General features: G+C 45.0%; 1 protein-coding gene across 1 annotated transcript in view; it reads left to right on the top strand.

Annotated features, from left to right (window-relative positions):
* The first annotated feature begins 419 nt into the window (after positions 1-419).
* Positions 420-17685, top strand: part of arhgef11 (Rho guanine nucleotide exchange factor (GEF) 11) — a 22763-nt gene continuing 5497 nt past the window's right edge. Inside the window, exons 1-32 of the mRNA XM_061066050.1 lie at positions 420-706; positions 5417-5508; positions 5603-5707; positions 5915-5964; positions 6062-6119; positions 6245-6444; positions 6577-6648; positions 6762-6869; positions 7576-7624; positions 7805-7842; positions 7959-8051; positions 8477-8545; positions 8650-8754; positions 9123-9221; positions 9497-9539; positions 9629-9725; positions 9821-9943; positions 10661-10684; positions 10824-10950; positions 11262-11358; positions 11565-11594; positions 11783-11915; positions 12040-12246; positions 12437-12484; positions 12717-12865; positions 13794-13934; positions 14337-14413; positions 14499-14624; positions 15858-15975; positions 16065-16213; positions 16315-16390; positions 17199-17384. Coding sequence (XP_060922033.1) covers positions 672-706; positions 5417-5508; positions 5603-5707; positions 5915-5964; positions 6062-6119; positions 6245-6444; positions 6577-6648; positions 6762-6869; positions 7576-7624; positions 7805-7842; positions 7959-8051; positions 8477-8545; positions 8650-8754; positions 9123-9221; positions 9497-9539; positions 9629-9725; positions 9821-9943; positions 10661-10684; positions 10824-10950; positions 11262-11358; positions 11565-11594; positions 11783-11915; positions 12040-12246; positions 12437-12484; positions 12717-12865; positions 13794-13934; positions 14337-14413; positions 14499-14624; positions 15858-15975; positions 16065-16213; positions 16315-16390; positions 17199-17384 — 3124 coding nt within the window. The 5' untranslated portion in view covers positions 420-671. The remainder of the gene's footprint in view (positions 707-5416; positions 5509-5602; positions 5708-5914; positions 5965-6061; positions 6120-6244; positions 6445-6576; positions 6649-6761; positions 6870-7575; positions 7625-7804; positions 7843-7958; positions 8052-8476; positions 8546-8649; positions 8755-9122; positions 9222-9496; positions 9540-9628; positions 9726-9820; positions 9944-10660; positions 10685-10823; positions 10951-11261; positions 11359-11564; positions 11595-11782; positions 11916-12039; positions 12247-12436; positions 12485-12716; positions 12866-13793; positions 13935-14336; positions 14414-14498; positions 14625-15857; positions 15976-16064; positions 16214-16314; positions 16391-17198; positions 17385-17685) is intronic.

Raw genomic sequence — 17685 nt, 5'->3', positions numbered from 1 at the left:
TTATCTCTGCCGGGCACAGCGAGCCTGCGAGCGGGGGGAAGACTCTTTACATCCCCGGGCTGAGGGTCGTGTTTTATAATAATTAACACTTCATACGGACAGCACCAGAACCGAGTCCGGCGTGCTGGGGCCGACCGGGACCGAGGCACCGGACCGAGGGTGTGACTGTGGCCTGGAGGAGGAGAGTCTCTGGTGGGATCCACACATGTGTCCTCACACCTGCTGAGGTTTGTGCTTTCACTCCTCTGAACATCTCCCGGTGGAGCTGCTTCTCTCCCGGACCACAACCAGACACATTCATTCATGATTGATGACCTTTGAGACCTTTGAGGAGCCAGACTGTCTTTCTCCAGGTTCCTGCACCGAGCCACTTCCAGTCTGCTGGGCTGGTCACCTCCGAACCTCTCACCTGGCACAGAGAGGACTCAGGACCCTGGTTTGACCTTTGTGAACCTTGGTCTGACCTGTTCTATCCCCCACTGGAGCCACTGGAGGCCGGCCGGGACCATGAGGAGGAGCACGCCGTGTGACCAGGGCCGGCGTCCCAGCAGCTCCAGGATCTGATCCCAGCACCGCACCGAGCCCGGAGGACCGAGACCCGAAGGAGATGGGGATGAGAGAGGCCCAGTGACAGCGCTGACCCCCCCGACCCCCCGACCCAGGAAGCAGACATGAGTCTCCGCCAACCCACCTCCACGCTGGACAGGTATGAGCCCACCACCACCCCCCCCACACCCGTAGGCCTCCAAGATAAGCCAATTGACGCGTATTTATCTTGCCTCTCAGTCTGGCCAATGGAAAGCTACTCTGACAGGCTTGGGGTGGGGGGGGAATCTAGAAATAAGTACATAAAGCATTAAGTACTTCTGGCAAGAATGAGTGTTATAATATGGGAAATATATTGAAGTGTGTATTTACAGACGTCAGTATTCATGATTGAAAATCAACAATTACTATATATTATATCACCCTCAATATTAACAGTTATGCACCACTTCAGATTGTCCAAAACATTTCCTTGTTCTTTCATTCTCATATTCATACAGACGACATTGGTCTTCAAATATATAACAGGCTATCTACATTTAATTGTAAAATACAATATTATAAAGTCAGAGGGGAAAGCAGCATTGAAGTCAGGGTGAAGCTGAACTCTGGGACAAGCAGAACCAGGGCAGAACGCTGAGATTTCTAACACAACCCACTTTAAATCATAGGTTTCACAACGAGAGTAGAGAGCTTCCCTCCGCCCGGGTCCAGCACCCCAACCTGAGGAAAACACATTTAAACTCACAAGATGGATCAGAACCAAACTGCACAAGGTCATAAACATATCAACACCTAAATATGACTGATCATCCAGATCCAGTCATTATTCTGAGAGATTCAAGGAAAAACGTTAATGTGAGAAACCTCTTGGATCCACCCGCGTGATCCGGATCCGCACCAGAATTTAAATGATCCTTCCTCAGGTGTCACTCCACCCTTTCACAAAATTTCATGTAAATCTGTCGAGTAGTTTGTGCTGATTTCTGCTAAAAAAAACAAACAGGCAGAGGAGAAGCCAACTCGCGGGCGGAGGCGAGGGTATTTAAATTATTTACAGTGAGTGTCGGCTTCAGTGTGTGTGGTCAGGGGCGTTGTGTCACTCTTCACCTGCCGTATGTGTCCTGTGTGTCTCATCAGCACATGGACCATGTCCCCTGTGTTTCCTGTGACTGTCCTGTCTCACGTCTCTTTGTCTCCATCACGTCTTTCCTGTTCCTCCTGCTGTCCACCCTTTGTGTCTCCTGTGTGTGTTGGTGTTGCACGTGCCCACCCGCCTCCCACTCCTGTGTCTGTGTGTGTCATGTGACAGCAGGGCACCCAATAGGAAAAACACCCACCTGCTCAGGTAGGACCGCTGGCCCATATCCACTCATGTCGGGGGGGTGGGGGGGGGGGGATTTCTTGATACTTGATATTGATGTTTCAGGGAACTTTGACTGGAGGTTCAGCACGAAGCATCAAGCTTTTGCATGAGAAAAGAAAAGTACACGTGCAAAATACATTTTTTTTTGTGTAAAATAATGAAATAGACCAAGATATTCAGGCTAAATCGACAGCTAAAAATAAATAAATAATTAAATAAATAAATAAATAAATAAATAAATGAAATGATCATATCCATCCCTACAACACATATCAGAGCCTGGAATTGTATTTAACATGGATCAATCCCATGATTGACACCTGATCCACTTTATCAGGACAGTATCATTAATACTTGCGCTTTACCAAGTACCACATACTTGGAATATAACTTGTCAATTCAGATTACTTCGGTTTGATAACTTGAGATTTGGATGAACTTTGACTGGAGGTTCAGGACGAAGCATCAAGCTTTTGCATGAGAAAAGAAAAGTACACGTTTTTGTGTTTAAAATAATGAAATAGATTAAGATATTCAGGCTAAATCAACAGCTAAAAAAATAAAAATAAATAATGAAATGGTCATATCCATCCATACAACACATATCAGAGCCTGGAATTGTATTTAACATGGATCCATCCCATTATGATTGACACCTGATCCACTTTTTTAGGACAGTATCATTGATACTTGGGCTTCACCGAGTATCACATACTTGGAATATAACTTGTCAATTCATATAATCTCGGTTTGATAACTTGAGATTTGGATGAACTTTGACTGGAGGTTCAGGACGAAGCATCAGGCATTTGCATGAGAAAAGAAAAGTACACGTGCAAAATACATTTTTTTTGTGTTAAAAATAATGAACTAGACCAAGATATTCAGGCTAAATCGACAGCTAAAGAAAAAAAATAAATAAATAAATAATGAAATGGTCATATCCATCCATACAACACATATCAGAGCCTGGAACTGTATTTAAATGGATCAATCCCATTATGATTGACACCTGATCCACTTTATCAGGACAGTATCATTGATACTTGGGCTTCACAGAGTACCACATACTTGGAATATAACTTGTCAATTCATATAATCTCGGTTTGATAACTTGAGATTTGGATGAACTTTGACTGGAGGTTCAGGACGAAGCATCAAGCTTTTGCATGAGAAAAGAAAAGTACATGCGGAAAATACTTTTGTTTTGTCTTTAAAATACATTTTTTTTGTGTTTAAAATAATGAAATAGACCAAGATATTCAGGCTAAATCAACAGCTAAAAAAATAAATAATGAAATGGTCATATCCATCCCTACAACACATATCTGAGCATATAACTGTATTTAACATGGATCAATCCCATTATGATTGACACCTGATCCACTTTATCAGGACAGTATCATTGATACTTGGTCTTTACCGAGTACCACATACTTGGAATATAACTTGTCAATTCATATAATCTCGGTTTGATAACTTGAGATTTGGATGAACTTTGACTGGAGGTTCAGGACGAAGCATCAACTTTTGCATGAGAAAAGAAAAGTACATGCGGAAAATACTTTTGTTTTGTCTTTAAAATACATTTGTTTTGTCTTTAAAATACATTTGTTTTGTTTTTAAAATAATGAAATGGTCATATCCATCCATACAACACATATCAGAGCCTGGAATTGTATTTAACATGGATCCATCCCATTATGATTGACACCTGATCCACTTTATCAGGACAGTATCGGTGATACTTGGGCTTTACCGAGTACCACATACTTGGAATATAACTTGTCAATTCATATAATTTAGGTTTGATAACCTGAGATTTGGATGAACTTTGACTGGAGGTTCAGCTCGAAGCATCAACTTTTGCATGAGAAAAGAAAAGTACACGTGCACAATACATTTTTTTTTGTGTTTAAAATAATGAAATAGACCAAGATATTCAGGCTAAATCAACAGCTAAAAAAATAAAAATAAATAATGAAATGGTCATATCCATCCATACAACACATATCAGAGCCTGGAATTGTATTTAACATGGATCAATCCCATTATGATTGACACCTGATCCACTTTATCAGGACAGTATCGTTGATACTTGCGCTTTACCAAGTTCCATATACTTGGATTATAACTTGTCAATTCATATAATCTCAGTTTGATAACTTGAGATTTGGATGAACTTTGACTGGAGGTTCAGGACGAAGCATCAACTTTTGCATGAGAAAAGAAAAGTACACGCGGAAAATACTTTTGTTTTGTCTTTAAAATACATTTGTTTTGTGTTTTAAAATATTGAAATGATAATATCCATCCGTACAACACATATCCGAGCATAGAACTGTATTTAACATGGATCAATCCCATTATGATTGACACATCATATAATCTCGGTTTGATAACTTGAGATTTGGATGAACTTTGACTGGAGGTTCAGCACGAAGCATCAAGCTTTTGCAGGAGAAAAGAAAAGTACACGTGGAAAATACATTTTTTTTGTGTGTTTAAAATAATGAAATAGACTAAGATATTCAGGCTAAATCGACAGCTAAAAAAATAAAAATAAATAATGAAATGGTCATATCCTTCCATACAACACATATCAGAGCCTGGAATTGTATTTAACATGGATCCATCCCATTATGATTGACACCTGATCCACTTTATCAGGACAGTATCATTGATACTTGGGCTTCACCGAGTACCACATACTCGGAATATAACTTGTCAATTCAGATTACTTCGGTTTGATACCTTGAGATTTGGATGGATGATTAAATATAGAAAGTCATGCATGCTCCTATCACCAGGCATCCTCTGGACCTTCTCCGGAGAGGCTGTGTGTGAATAGAAGAGTCGGAGCCTCCTCTAGTAGAACCTCAGGGTGAAGTTGAAGGAGCTGATTGGAGAACACCAGATCCTCCGGGGAACATCTGGACCTTTCTCTCCAGACGTCCTCCGGAGGTCACGTGTGAAAACGGCTTCAGAGCCTCCACGTGGAACTTCTCCTCTCGGGCGATAAACTCGTCACGGTTCATGATACAAAATCCCTTCAGTGTTCTCACTGTGTTCCTCCATCCTTCATTCACCCTCGAGCAGATATATGTGTGGCTCTCAGTGTTTATGATCTGTGGCGTGGGGATCATGTGAACTTCAATGTCTCCTGTTGGTCACTTTTTGCATCAAGGTTTGGGCGTCAATCTGAATATCTTCTCTCCCCCCCCCCCCTATCTGTTTTTCCTTCCTTGCCTTCATGCTTCGCTTTCAGCCCCTTTGCTGCTTGGTGAGTTTTCCTGTCGACTCTTGTTGCTTCTTCTCGTCTACGCTCACTTATCCTCCAAGTCTTCTCCTCCTCAGCTCCTCTTCTCCCTCTATCCTTGCTTCTATGTAAGCTTCTCTTCTTCCTCCCTGGCCTGTTCCTTCACTTTTTATCCATCTCTCCTAGTCCCTTCTTATGTTTGGTATTATTTCATTCTTAGCGTTTCTCTCGCCCCTCGAACGCAGGCTCAGCAGTCTGACCATCGGGGACTCGGAGCGCAAATCCTCTGCCACCCAGCAGAGGGAGCCAGCACCTGACATCCAGCTTGAGACCACGGGTAATTAACATGGTTTCAGGACCGATATAGACTCGAGGTTAAATTCATTTTCCTCCTAAACACGTCCTTATATGGTCCTGTCCTCCTCTCCCAGGTCCTGGTCTAGTCCAGAGATGTGTGGTGGTGCAGAAGGACCAGCTCGGGTTCGGATTCACAGTTTGCGGAGAGAGAGTGAAGCTCGTGCAGAATGTCCGACCAGGTGAGCCTGTCCTGTAATTAACAACAATCTAATCTGGGTTAAACTATTATAATTTAAAGACATCTCATGCAAACTTCATAATCTTAATATGAGTTAATCAGAATATGGTAAATAGATGGAATATTTCTGTGCATGTAAACTTAGTCACGGTCCAACACTGACAGACAGACCATCAGAACTAACCCACCGCTGTTATTCATCCTCCAGGGGGCGCAGCAGTCAAGGCCGGAGTCCAAGAAGGGGATCGAATCATAAAGGTTTGTGTCACACTGGCGTCCAATGGGAGAGTTGTCGTCCTCTTCCTGTTCTCGTGGTTACTGATGTTGTTTAAATGTCCATGTCCTCTTCTCGCAGGTGAACGGCTCGCTGGTGTCGTCCATGTCCCATCAGGAGGTGGTGAAGCTCATCAAATGTGAGTGTTTAGAGACGTGTGATTGGTCTGTTTGACTGACAGTGAAAAGCCAATGTTGTGTTTAAGTAGCTTTGTATGTTTCTGCTATTTAAAATCTGAGTCTGTGTCTCTCTATGGATCTGTAGCTGGGCCGTACGTAGCTCTGACACTACAAGGACCCCCCCCATCAGCGGCCTCCTTGCCCCTGGAGCCCCTCCACACCGACCTCACGCCCAATCACAGAACGTCTCTAGGCGGGGAGGCTCCACCCCCTCCGCCCCCGCCCCTGCCCTCTGGACTGAGCAGCAACCCTTCCCAAAGAATCACTGGACCCAAACCACTACAGGCGAGAGGCGTTTTGTTAAGCATTCATATGGATATAGGAACAAGTGCATGGGAAAGTGCTGAGCAAAGCAAATGTTAAGCTTAAGGACTTTGAGAAATTGCACATCATCATCTGTTGCCTTTGTGTGTCTAGGACTCAGAAGTACAAAAACACGCCACTCAGATACTCAGGAAGATGCTGGAGCAGGAAGAAGCTGAGCTGCAGGTAAAACCCTCACACATAAACACATGAGCCCGTCCAGGAAACACAACTCACTGCAGATTGATCGCTGATCCCTCTGAAGATGCTGTTGATAACCAGACTTGATCCACTCACAGGACTTGATGGAGGAGCACTCGAGGAACCCGTCAGCCGCCCTGCTGGAGCGGATTGAGAGTGCCAAGAGGAGGGCTCACCAAGTCCGGGTCAAGATCCAGCAAGATGTGGTGAGGACGTCATTCCCAGGGTCTCAGGGTTCACCTGCAGGGAGCATGGCAAACGGAATGGAATGAACAGAAACGCACTTAAGGCCGGCGCATGCTTCTGCAACGCGGTCTGCGGCTTTTCACGCAGTTGTGACGCAGGACTCGTTGTCATTCATGGTTTTCCAAGCGTTGCGCGTGTTGCCATGCAATTCCCCCGCCAGACCACTAGGGGGAGTAATGTTTTTTGTCGAAGCCGTTTATTTACATCGCCACGGCGGCTCCTCAGAGCCTTTTTCTGGCGGACAAACCCTCCGGTCAGTGACGGGTTATACTAGTGGTCATAGTTTCGGATCTCTTCTGCCAAGTGCTCTTCTATTTGAACCATATTCGTTCTTCTAAATCTTCCGTGGTTTCTGCCGGTATTATCGGGCATGAAACCGGAAATGCGACTCCGGAAATGATGTAGTTAGCAAACCAATCACAGCCTTGCCGGCTACGTGACGCTTGCAGAGCTTTGCCGTCTAGTTAGAAAAATTGGGCGACGAACGTAAGAAGGGACACGTAAGTACTTAAGGGTCCCGGAAGGGCTCTTACGCTTCCGGGCCCCTGAAAACACAGAAGCATGCGCCGGCCTTTATTCAATATGTCTTTCCTCCAGCTGCATTGAATTCCGGGTTTCTTTTGCCGGTGCTGAAAATAAACTGCTGCTTTTTCTCTGCTTCTCCAGGAGGGAACACGATCAGAATCTATCGCGAGTTATGTCATAGCAGGAGAAGGTTTGTATCTCCCTCAGTTTCCTACGACAAAGGTCGACAAACACACACACCCTGGTTTGGTTTGTCCGGCAGGATGACTCACCCTGTGTGTGACTGCAGAGGGCGCTGTTGTTCAGTAACAGTGTTGATTCATAGGCCTTGTACCCACAGTGTTTTTAAAGCTGCTCTGTGCTTCTGCAGGTCGACAATCAGTGGACGTGAGTGAAGGAGACGTGGAGGTAGGGTGTAAATCTTGTCTCATGTCAAACTGGTGAGATTGTTTGTGTGTGTGTGATGGTCCCACTCATCCCGTCCTTCTCCTCCTTCTCCTCCTATTCCTCCTGCTCCTCCTCAGGCCTTTGAGAGTCCCCACTCCTCCCCCTCATCCTCCTTCCGGACCCCCCTCCACCGACGGCAGAGCTCCGACACTCACACCCTCTCTGACTCGGTGAGACAGACACACACACTTGCATTCACTTGAACTCCAGCGTTATCGAGTGACTTGTTTCCCCTTCAGTTGAGATTGTCGGTCAATCGGAGGACTTATACTTCCTTTTGTCTGTGGTTGTCAAAAGGGGACATTTTTTATTTTTGTCTACATGTTGATGAGAACTCAAGTGTATTTTTAGTTCATGCCAGGAAATGTCCTGCATCATCAGCTGCATGTTAGTGGTTTATGGTTCATGGTGGAAATTATTTGCATATTTAAAGTTGTAGCTCCGGTTTCTTCCCAGTCATTTCTTCCCATATTCCTATAATTCACGTCATCTAATTCTTTTGCATTGAGTGTGTGCAGAACATCAGTCTGTAACCAAGTGTGTGTCTGTGTGTGTCTGTGTGTGTGTGTGTGTGTGTGTGTGTGTGTGTTTAAAGGGTGGAAAGGCCCAGATCATCGGCCCTGAGGAAGAGGATGAAGAAGATGATGGTTATGCATTTAATGAGGTGATAAGAACATTTGCTGCACATCCATCAGACTCGAATCCAACCACCAGCTCTTTTTCCACAATTTGTAATTATTTAAATGATTCTATTTTCCCTCCTCTCAGATGGACGGCCCCTTCCAGGACATTGAGTTGTTGAAATCTCGACCCGCTCACATGACAGTGTTCATGAGATACGTCTTCACTCAGCTCCTGGACCCCAACCCACTGGTCAGTCCAGGTTCTATTCCTCTTTCAAACAAAGGGCTGGTTTTGTGTCGGTCATATGTTTCCCAGTTATTTAGTTTTTCTTTTATGTCATCTTTTGTTAATAAAAGAACTTATATCTCATCTCATCGGTGTCACACTGGACATGTTCATCGTTAAGGGCCCAAGGGAGCTTAGTGTCGCATTTGGTGCGAGTTGGACCTTCAATACATTCAATAATACAATTTGAATAAACCAGTGACCTCTGGAGAAGTCACTGTTACAGTTTTAGAAAGAAAACTGCATCCAGCATCGTTAGAGGCCAAACACCAGCTCCTCAAGGATCTGACTCCACATCTGTATTGATGCCTCCCTGGTTCTGTGTCTCACAGCTGTTCTACCTGTCGGTGGAGGCCTACCTGGGCTCCAGTCCCAAAGACGCCCGCGCACTTGCACCGCAGATCTGCTCCCATTTCCTGGACCCGGACGCTGTACGTACACAGAAAAGAAAAATATATTTTATTTTTACATTCTTCTATCTCTTATATTCCAGACTTGACTAGTAATTTTTTTCAATGCACATTGATCCTTTAAAAGTTTGGCATTAGAGAACATAAGAATAAACTCTCCTTGGTTTAAAAGTGATATGATGTAACATAGATACAGAAAGAAACCAAAGTTACTACATGATTAAGTAACAGTAATCATGTAGTAACAGATCATCAGTGTCTGAAATAACAAAAATGTTCTTCTTTATTTCTCACAGCCGCTGAAAATCAAAGTACGGGAGGAGTTTCTCACAGATATCGGTAAGATTGGATCATTCTTGGCTGTGACTTTGCATGTGAGGAGAGTTTTATTCCACCGACTTGATGTTCTCTGTCCGTGGTCCCATCAGAGAGTCGGCTCCATGCTCAGGAGGACATCCGAGGACCTCTGTCCGAGCTGCAGCAGCTGGTGCTGCCGGACATCCAGGACCAGATCCAGGACTACAGGTACATGTCCTTTACACTGGCAGAAGTCAAGCTTCATCTCCCATATTCAGGAGCTCTTTCTAACGTGTTCATCTTGTTTTTTCCGCGTCCCACAGGAACAAGCAGATGATGGGTCTCGGCTCCCTGTTTGGAGAAGGAGACCTGCAGCACCTGGACGGAGACCCGGCCAAAGAGAGACAGGTGGTGGACAGACAGGTCACCGCCCTCTGGGAGATACTGTGAGTCTGGGACTGGCTCCGATGTTGCTGCTGTGTCATGCTGGTCCTGTTGCCAACAACTGTACAATTACAAGAAATGCAATTCACGCTGAGGGCAAGGGTTCATTTCCTGGTTAAGTAGTTTACCGTCTTCAGAAGAGAGAAGATCAGTTTCCTTTAGAAGTTATTACTTCCACCAGGAGGTTATGTTTTCATTGCCGTTTGACTGTAAGTACGATTACGCAGAAACTACTGAACACATTTCCCTGGAACTGGGTGGAGGGGGGGGTGTGAGACAGGTTTTTGATCCATTCTCGGAAATTGATAAAAAAGGTCAAAAACCCATCCCTGTTAATTAAGGAAACACAGGTTTACTTCAGCATGAGGCTCAAATCATGCAGAGAATATGAACACATACTCACCGGGACTGGTAACCAGGTTTGCCTAGCAACAGGCCCGGTTGTTAGGAGGCCAATAAAAAGCGTTATTACAAAGTGACAGACAGGGCTCAGCCAAGCTCTGATAACAAAGGTCATAACGGAAGCTGCAAACCCCAGGAACCACCTGACATTTACTCCTTCAACTTTACACACACACACACTGAAGCCGTCACATGACTGTGGCGCTGCCTCCTCGGTCTCACACCGACCGGACTCACCTTCTCTTTGGAGTCCTGGTATCTGTGGAGGGATTTAATAGCGTTTTTCATGTCGTTTTCTTTTTCTGTCCCCGCTGCAGATCGAAGCACGAAGAAGACCGAAGGTAAAAAGTCACACCTGACTGAGTTATATCATTTCTCAGGGATTTTCAAACCTATTCTTCACACGTTTCTCTGTTTGTTTTCCTTCTTTCCCTCTTCTCCATCCTACCACCATGTTTGTTCTGTCTCCACCTCCACCAGTTCTCCTCTGGCTTCAGCGGTCCTCCTCTACCTGCGGCACTCTGGCATCAAGCTGAGAGACTCCAAGGTGTTCCCGGGTCTGAGCACAGAGAAGGAGAAGTGGCTCGCCTTCCTGAAGACCAAGAAGGTAAGAGCTGTCCCAGAAACCAGAATGCTGATTCCTGAAAAGCTGTTTTCAGACGAGCACATTTCCCTGAAGCTTTCCAGAGGTGCCGTGTGTGAGAACTTCTGTTGCTTTGGATATTATCCAGACAGAACTTTTCCTAAATATTGTGAATTATAATGATTCTGGAATGAGGAGGCAAATTGGAAACCGTACAAATATCTCCGGATCAAAAGGAGTGGTGGTCGTGTTAAAGATAAAACATATTTAAAAAGCAATACCTCGCTGTCAATAGGATGAAGATGATTATGTGAGCTGATTATTTCTCTCTGCAGCTGAGTGGAACCAAGAAGGAAAAGGAAAAAGATGGAGAGGATAAGAAGAGAAATCCCATCCTGAAGTACATCAAACCCCGCTCCACATCCCAGTCCAGTAAATACACACACACACACACACACATACACACACACACACCACACCACACCCACACACACATTTGTCTGACACCATTGATTTCTTTTTGTCCTTCGTTTGCCCTTTTTATTGTGATTGCTTTTTTATTTATTGATTTATGGAACTTCCATTGTGTTGTGATTCTGATTTCATTGTTTCTCTTTGGTTTATTTTGGGCTTCGTAGCATTCCATGTCCCGTTGTCACCCAATGAAGGTACATTGCATTATTTTGAGTTTTTTATTTTTCTCTCTTAAGTTAAATTTTGCTTTTGGCTCCACCTACTTTTATACACAACAACCTTCTCTCTGCGGAAAGTGCGTGTGTGCTATCATCTGAATGAACTGTGTGTGTGTATGTGTGTGTGTGTGTGTGTGTGTGTGTGTGTGTGTGTGTGTGTGCAGTCCGTCCTGGCAGTGTGAGGAACATCATTCAGCAGTTTGAGAATCACACGGAGACGACAGGAGAGGAGGGAGGTGAAGCTGCTGACCCCCCCCGGCTCTCCTCCAGCAGCCTGGGAGAAGACAGCATGGACAGGTAGCTCCAGAAGAGGGAGGAGCCACGTCACAGTCTAGATAATCGATAGGAAACACTGATCCTCACAAGGCACCTGAGAGGCTTCATATGAACTGTGTCAGTAACCTGCTCTTGTGTTCCTCAGCCCGACGGTCTCCGTGCGTCTGGCACGCAGCGAGTCGCTGAAGGCTCAGGGAGAAGGCCGTCGGAGGGGCGTGGCCTCTGCGACCGAGTCCGTCCCCCGCTCCCGCAGCGATGTGGACATGGAGGACTGTGGAGAGGAGCGGGAGGGGCCGGGCCTCAGGCCGCTGCAGCACAGCGCCTCCTCCTCGGCGTCCAGCAGCTCTGCACGGTAACGATTCACTGATCTGTCAGAAGATAGAGTTCCACAGAGAAGAAGAATCTGTGATGATCTGTGATGATCTGTGATGATCTGTGATGATCTGTGATGATCTGTGATGATCTGTGATGATGCTCAAACATGCGTCCAGCTTAGAAACCGAATTACAGCCCAAACAATCCTGGCTCTCTCTCACACTCAGGTCTCTAGAGAACCCTACACCCCCATACACGCCTCGGTCTCGACGCAGGTGAGTGTCCATGTTGTCCCACAGTTAACTGATGATCAGGGGTTGAGTGATAGAGAAGAAGAGACGCTCGACCTCTTTCCCACACGCACAACTCTTCAAGCTCAAGTCTCCTCATGTTTGAACCCAAAATACAGAAGATAGACGATTGTTTTTTATTCCACTGGTCGCTCCGTCCTTGCATATGTTTCCTATGCTTCCCCTCACCTGCAACTCACTTGTGTTGATTGTGTAGGAGCGTGGACTCGCCGCTGGCGCTGCTGCCGGACGCCGCGGCGTTGGAAGAGGAGGTGTGTGACGGTCAGAACTGGCAGGACACGGTGTCTCCTCAGCTCCTCGCCACGCTCAGCCCAAAGGAAGTGGACAGACAGGCGGTTATATACGGTAGGAGTTCAACTCAGTGTTTCCTACGACTCGCCTTGACAGAAAGAGAAGATAAAAGGATAAAGGAACTTCTCAGATGTCTGATAGATGTGTTGCATGATGTATACAACAGTCTCTACTAGTGGTGGGGGAAAAAATCGATTCTGTTCAGTATCGCGATATTTTGCGCCCGCGATTATATTGATACTGTAGCACAAAGTATTGCAATATTTAAAAAAAAAAAAAAAAAGCATGACGAGGAGAGTTTCAGAGTTTAACAGATACCTAGTGTGTGTGAGGAAAGGATGTTCTCCACTGCAGGAGATACAGTAACGTTCCAGAGGAACTTTAACATCTGAGCATGTTGACCAACTCCTTTTTCTGAACAAAAATGCCAATATTCCCAAATGAATTTAACATTTTGGGTCATGACCTTGCAGCCAACTGGACTGGACTCTAGTAGAACACATTTGTTTATTTTTCTCAATTTGATTGAAGCTCTAGGTTACTCTTATTTATATGATTATTCTCAGGTTTATGTTACTCTATTATGTCTGCTTTATGTTACTGTATTTAAATAATTTTAAGTTATGTGCTGGGAGCTCAGTGTTCATGTGAGAGGTCTCCTATTCAGAAAATAATTACAAAGGTCCTGTGTCCTGAATGTTCAAGGACAAAGTTTTTGCACTTCAGTTAATGTGTAGAAGACAATGTTGTTCACAGAATTAAATGTGACATTTGAAGTGAGTTGAGCAGTCTTATTTTCCTCATTTTTTGTAATGCCTTTGAATAACATGGGGGACATGAATCGCAATAAATCGCAGAATCGAATCGCAATACTTGCAGTATCGCAATATATCGCAGAATCGCAATACTATTGAATCGTCACATTTTTGCCAGTTCCCCCCCCTAGTCTCTACCTGCTCACCCTCTGTATCCTCGTCTCCAGAGCTGTTCACCACCGAGGCGTCCCACCTGCGGACCTTGAGGGTCCTGGACCAGGTCTTCTTCCAGAAGATGAGGTCTGTCCTGAACTCTGATGAGCTGGCCTGCATCTTCCCCAACCTGCCTCAGGTCTACGAGCTCCACGGTCAGTCCAACTCTCTGTGAGCCTGGATTTGTCAAGTGCAATATAGAAATGAATCTTCCTGTTGTAAGAGTGCTGCTGCTTTTGGTTTCCTCTGCTGCTGATTCTCTTTGCACAGTAAGTTATACGTCCAGGGTCGCATGTTGCCAGGTAAATAATAATAAGTGAAGCAAATACCAAGCAAAGGTCATAAACTGTGTGTGTAATCTCAGCCCGCTGTTCCTCTGTGTCAATATGTATCCTGGTTGTTCTGAGACATGGAGACGAACGGTGTCACGTTATGATCCAACTGCATGAAGATATCGTTTTTGATGTTCAGTTTCTCAGCAAACTTGCTTGTTATTGAGATTAAGGTTCTTAAATCCAATCTGACTTTATCGTTGCCTCTGTCTCACTTCCTGGCAGCGAGTCTGTGTGAGGCCATGAAGAAGAGAAGAGAGACTCCCATCGTTCAGGACATCGGGGACGTCATGCTGGCCAGGGTGAGATCTTCAGCTCCACCTTCACCTTCTTCTTCTCTCCCGCGAGGTCACATGACCGTGTGTTAACGATGGTGCGTGTCTGTAGTTTGAAGGTGCAGCTGGAGACGAGTTCCAGGAGCAGGCGTCGCAGCTGTGCAGTCAGCAGTCCCAGGCTGTGGAGCTCATCAAGAACAAGAAGAGGAAAGACCCTCGCTTCGCTCACATCATCCAGGTACACACACACACACACACACACACACACACACACACAACTAGGGTTGCAAAATTCCGGGAATATTCAAAGTTGGGAACTTTCCATGGGAATTAACGGGAATATACACGAATTAACGAGAATAAACGAGAATATATGGGAATTAACAGGAATAAACTGGAAATGGGTAATTTATTCTAACTGTATTTACCTTGTCATATACAGACATAAATATAAACATTTTTTTGTGTCATAGGTAGGGTTGCAAAATTCCGGGAATATTAAAAGTTGGAAACTTTACATGGGAATTAACGGGAATAAACTGGAAATGTTGTGGGTAATTTATACTAACTGTATTTACCTTGTCATATACAGATATAAATATAAACATTTTGTTTTGTCATAGGCTGATTTGAGCCCTGAGGAAACTTTGGGCACTTGACTATATGCTTCTGCATCGTTGTGTCATTCTTAACATAGGTCTTTGCACAGTATTTGCAGATGTACACAGCCTTTCCTTCTACATTGGATGGGGTGAAATGTCTCCACACATGAGAGAGTGCACGTGGCATTGTTCTGTAGAATAAGATGAGAAAAAAGATTGTTAAAAAACACTAATGCAATGCCAGAGATATAAATAGTTAGCCAAACAATTGGAATCGTCTGTAAACATATTTTACAATTGATGGATAAATGAATGGAAATAGTCTAGATGAACTGATGAACAATCCTCAATCAGCATGCTAATATATTTTCCCAGTAATATCATGGAAACTTACCTGACTAGTCCTTCACTCTACAGCAGGCCTCAATAGCCCTGCTGTAGAGTGAAGCATGCTGGGAGTTATCTGTGCATGTGATGGAAGAATGACCAGTGGAGGGTTGAAACTCAACGTTTCATACATCTTTAAAATAGAGTTTTGAATGATGTTTTTATTACTCAGCGTTTAATTTGCGTATTTTTTTTTTTCAAAATTCCCGAGCTTAACTTCCCATGGAAACTTTCCGCCCCTTTGCAACCCTACTCACAACCCAGGCTCACATTCCTCTTTGGGCTTTATCGCTTCACTTGAGAAAAGGTTCCCTGAGTTCTGCTCTCAGTAGATTGGTACCATCGACCCAACAGTCCCTTTAAATCCTGCACCAAAGATTAAAGAACTAAATCACTAGATCCAGTTTTAATTTGGATCTTCACCTCATCGCCCACACTCATAGATGTCCGTCCACTAAACGTGCCTGATGTCTGTTCCTCAGGAGTGTGAGGCCAGTCCACACTGTCGCCGGCTGCAGCTCAAAGACCTTCTGGTTTCAGAGATGCAGAGAATCACCAAGTACCCTCTGCTGCTGGACAACATCATGAAGCACACCGAGGGTGAGGAGCGCCTGTTTCCTGTCGGGTGGGAGTGTTCATTGAGTTCCTGAGACGCAGTTTTTTAAGACCTTCTCCCTCCTGTCCCTCAGCCGGTCTGTCCGACCTGCCCTCACTACAGCGGGCCCAGGCGTGTTGCAGAGGAATCCTCCAGGTCGTCAACGAGGTCGTCGGGGAAACCGAACACCGGCAACGCCTCAGCCAATACCAACGCAGGCTGGACGCTGCCCCTCAGTTCAAGGTGACACAGCAGTTAAGCTGGTCCACCAGTTTCATTTTGAACTAGGCTGCCAGTCGTCCTTTTTTTATCTAAAGTTGTCTTTCTCTTTTCTTCTTCCCCAGAGTTTGGACCTGACCACAAAGAGAATGATCCATGAAGGTCCTCTCACCTGGAAAGTGAGCAAGGACAAGCAGATCGGTGAGTACCTGCGTCTGCCCGACACATTACTCTGCTTCCACGCTCTTTAAGGCTCCATTATGCTTCTCCGAATCCGTTACGGACGGACGAACGGACACTTTTTCATTTATAGTTGTCCGTGAAAACAATTCACCGCCAGAACAGTAGGTGGCGCAACGGAAGACAAGCTCGGAGAAGCCTACCTCACGAGTAATCCATGAAGAAGTCCATGCTGATTATTTACTTACTCCCCACTTGCCTCACACACAGTGTAGCTACGATGGCAACTAAATAAAATAAAGTGACACCCAGCAGGTTAACATGATGATGTAATCGTTTCTTAGCGCAGCGGTTCCCCGGTCTTGTTTCCGAACTGTGTTGCTAATTCCACAGCTTGAAGCTACACGGAGCTAGCTAGCTTCAACTCCAGCTAGCTTCAACTCCAGCTAGCTTCAACTCCAGCTAGCTTCAACTCCAGCTAGCTTCAACTCCAGCTAGCTTCAACTCCAGCTAGCTTCAACTCCAGCTAGCTTCAACTCCAGCTTCCACACACAGTCAGCAGGGACTCCCGACACTAACTACTACCCAGTGTTAGCTTCTAACCTGAAGGTGTTGTAGAAACAGTGTCTTGAAAGCGTTTTGAAAGCTCGTTATAACACACGTCACATTGATCGTAGAATCGTAGTTGTGTTCGTGTTTATTGTGAAGCAGGAAGTTTGAGGTCCGGAAATGAGGTTCCCCTGCGGAGAGGGCGGTCCTATCTGTCCGTGTCCGTCAAAAACGGAGAAGCATGTATCGGCCTTTAGTCACTCTCCTTTCCCTCCGTCAGAGATCCAAGCGCTGCTGCTGTCGGACTGCCTGGTCCTCCTGCAGAGGGGTCCCGACGACCGGCTGCAGCTGAGGTACCCGTCCCGCTGGCTGGGGGGGGGCAGCGTGGGGGGCAGCGCCGACAGCAAGACGTCCTTCAGCCCCCTGGTGAAGCTGGACTCGCTGCTGGTCCGCCCGGTGGCCACAGGTACGTCCACACTGGGGTTCACAAGAGAGTAATATACCTGAGACGGCTGCTGGTATATTGGTATAAATACTATCATGTATAAATATATATTATGTTATATTATATACTATATATACTGTACTATTTTTATATACTGTCTAACAATAACATTACCATCATATCATCAGTACTATTACCATCATCTTGCCACTGCACCTTATCTACCTATTTATCTTGTGTTTCTGTTTTTATTCTTTCTACCTCAATATTTTTTATTTTATTCTATTGTATTTTATTGTATTCAAATATACCGGCTGCTATG

The sequence above is a fragment of the Limanda limanda genome, chromosome 22 (assembly GCF_963576545.1).
Source record: "Limanda limanda chromosome 22, fLimLim1.1, whole genome shotgun sequence".
NCBI classification, from domain to species: Eukaryota; Metazoa; Chordata; class Actinopteri; order Pleuronectiformes; family Pleuronectidae; genus Limanda; species Limanda limanda.
Note: the sequence above shows the minus strand (reverse complement) of the source record. Positions and strands in the feature narration are given on the sequence as shown.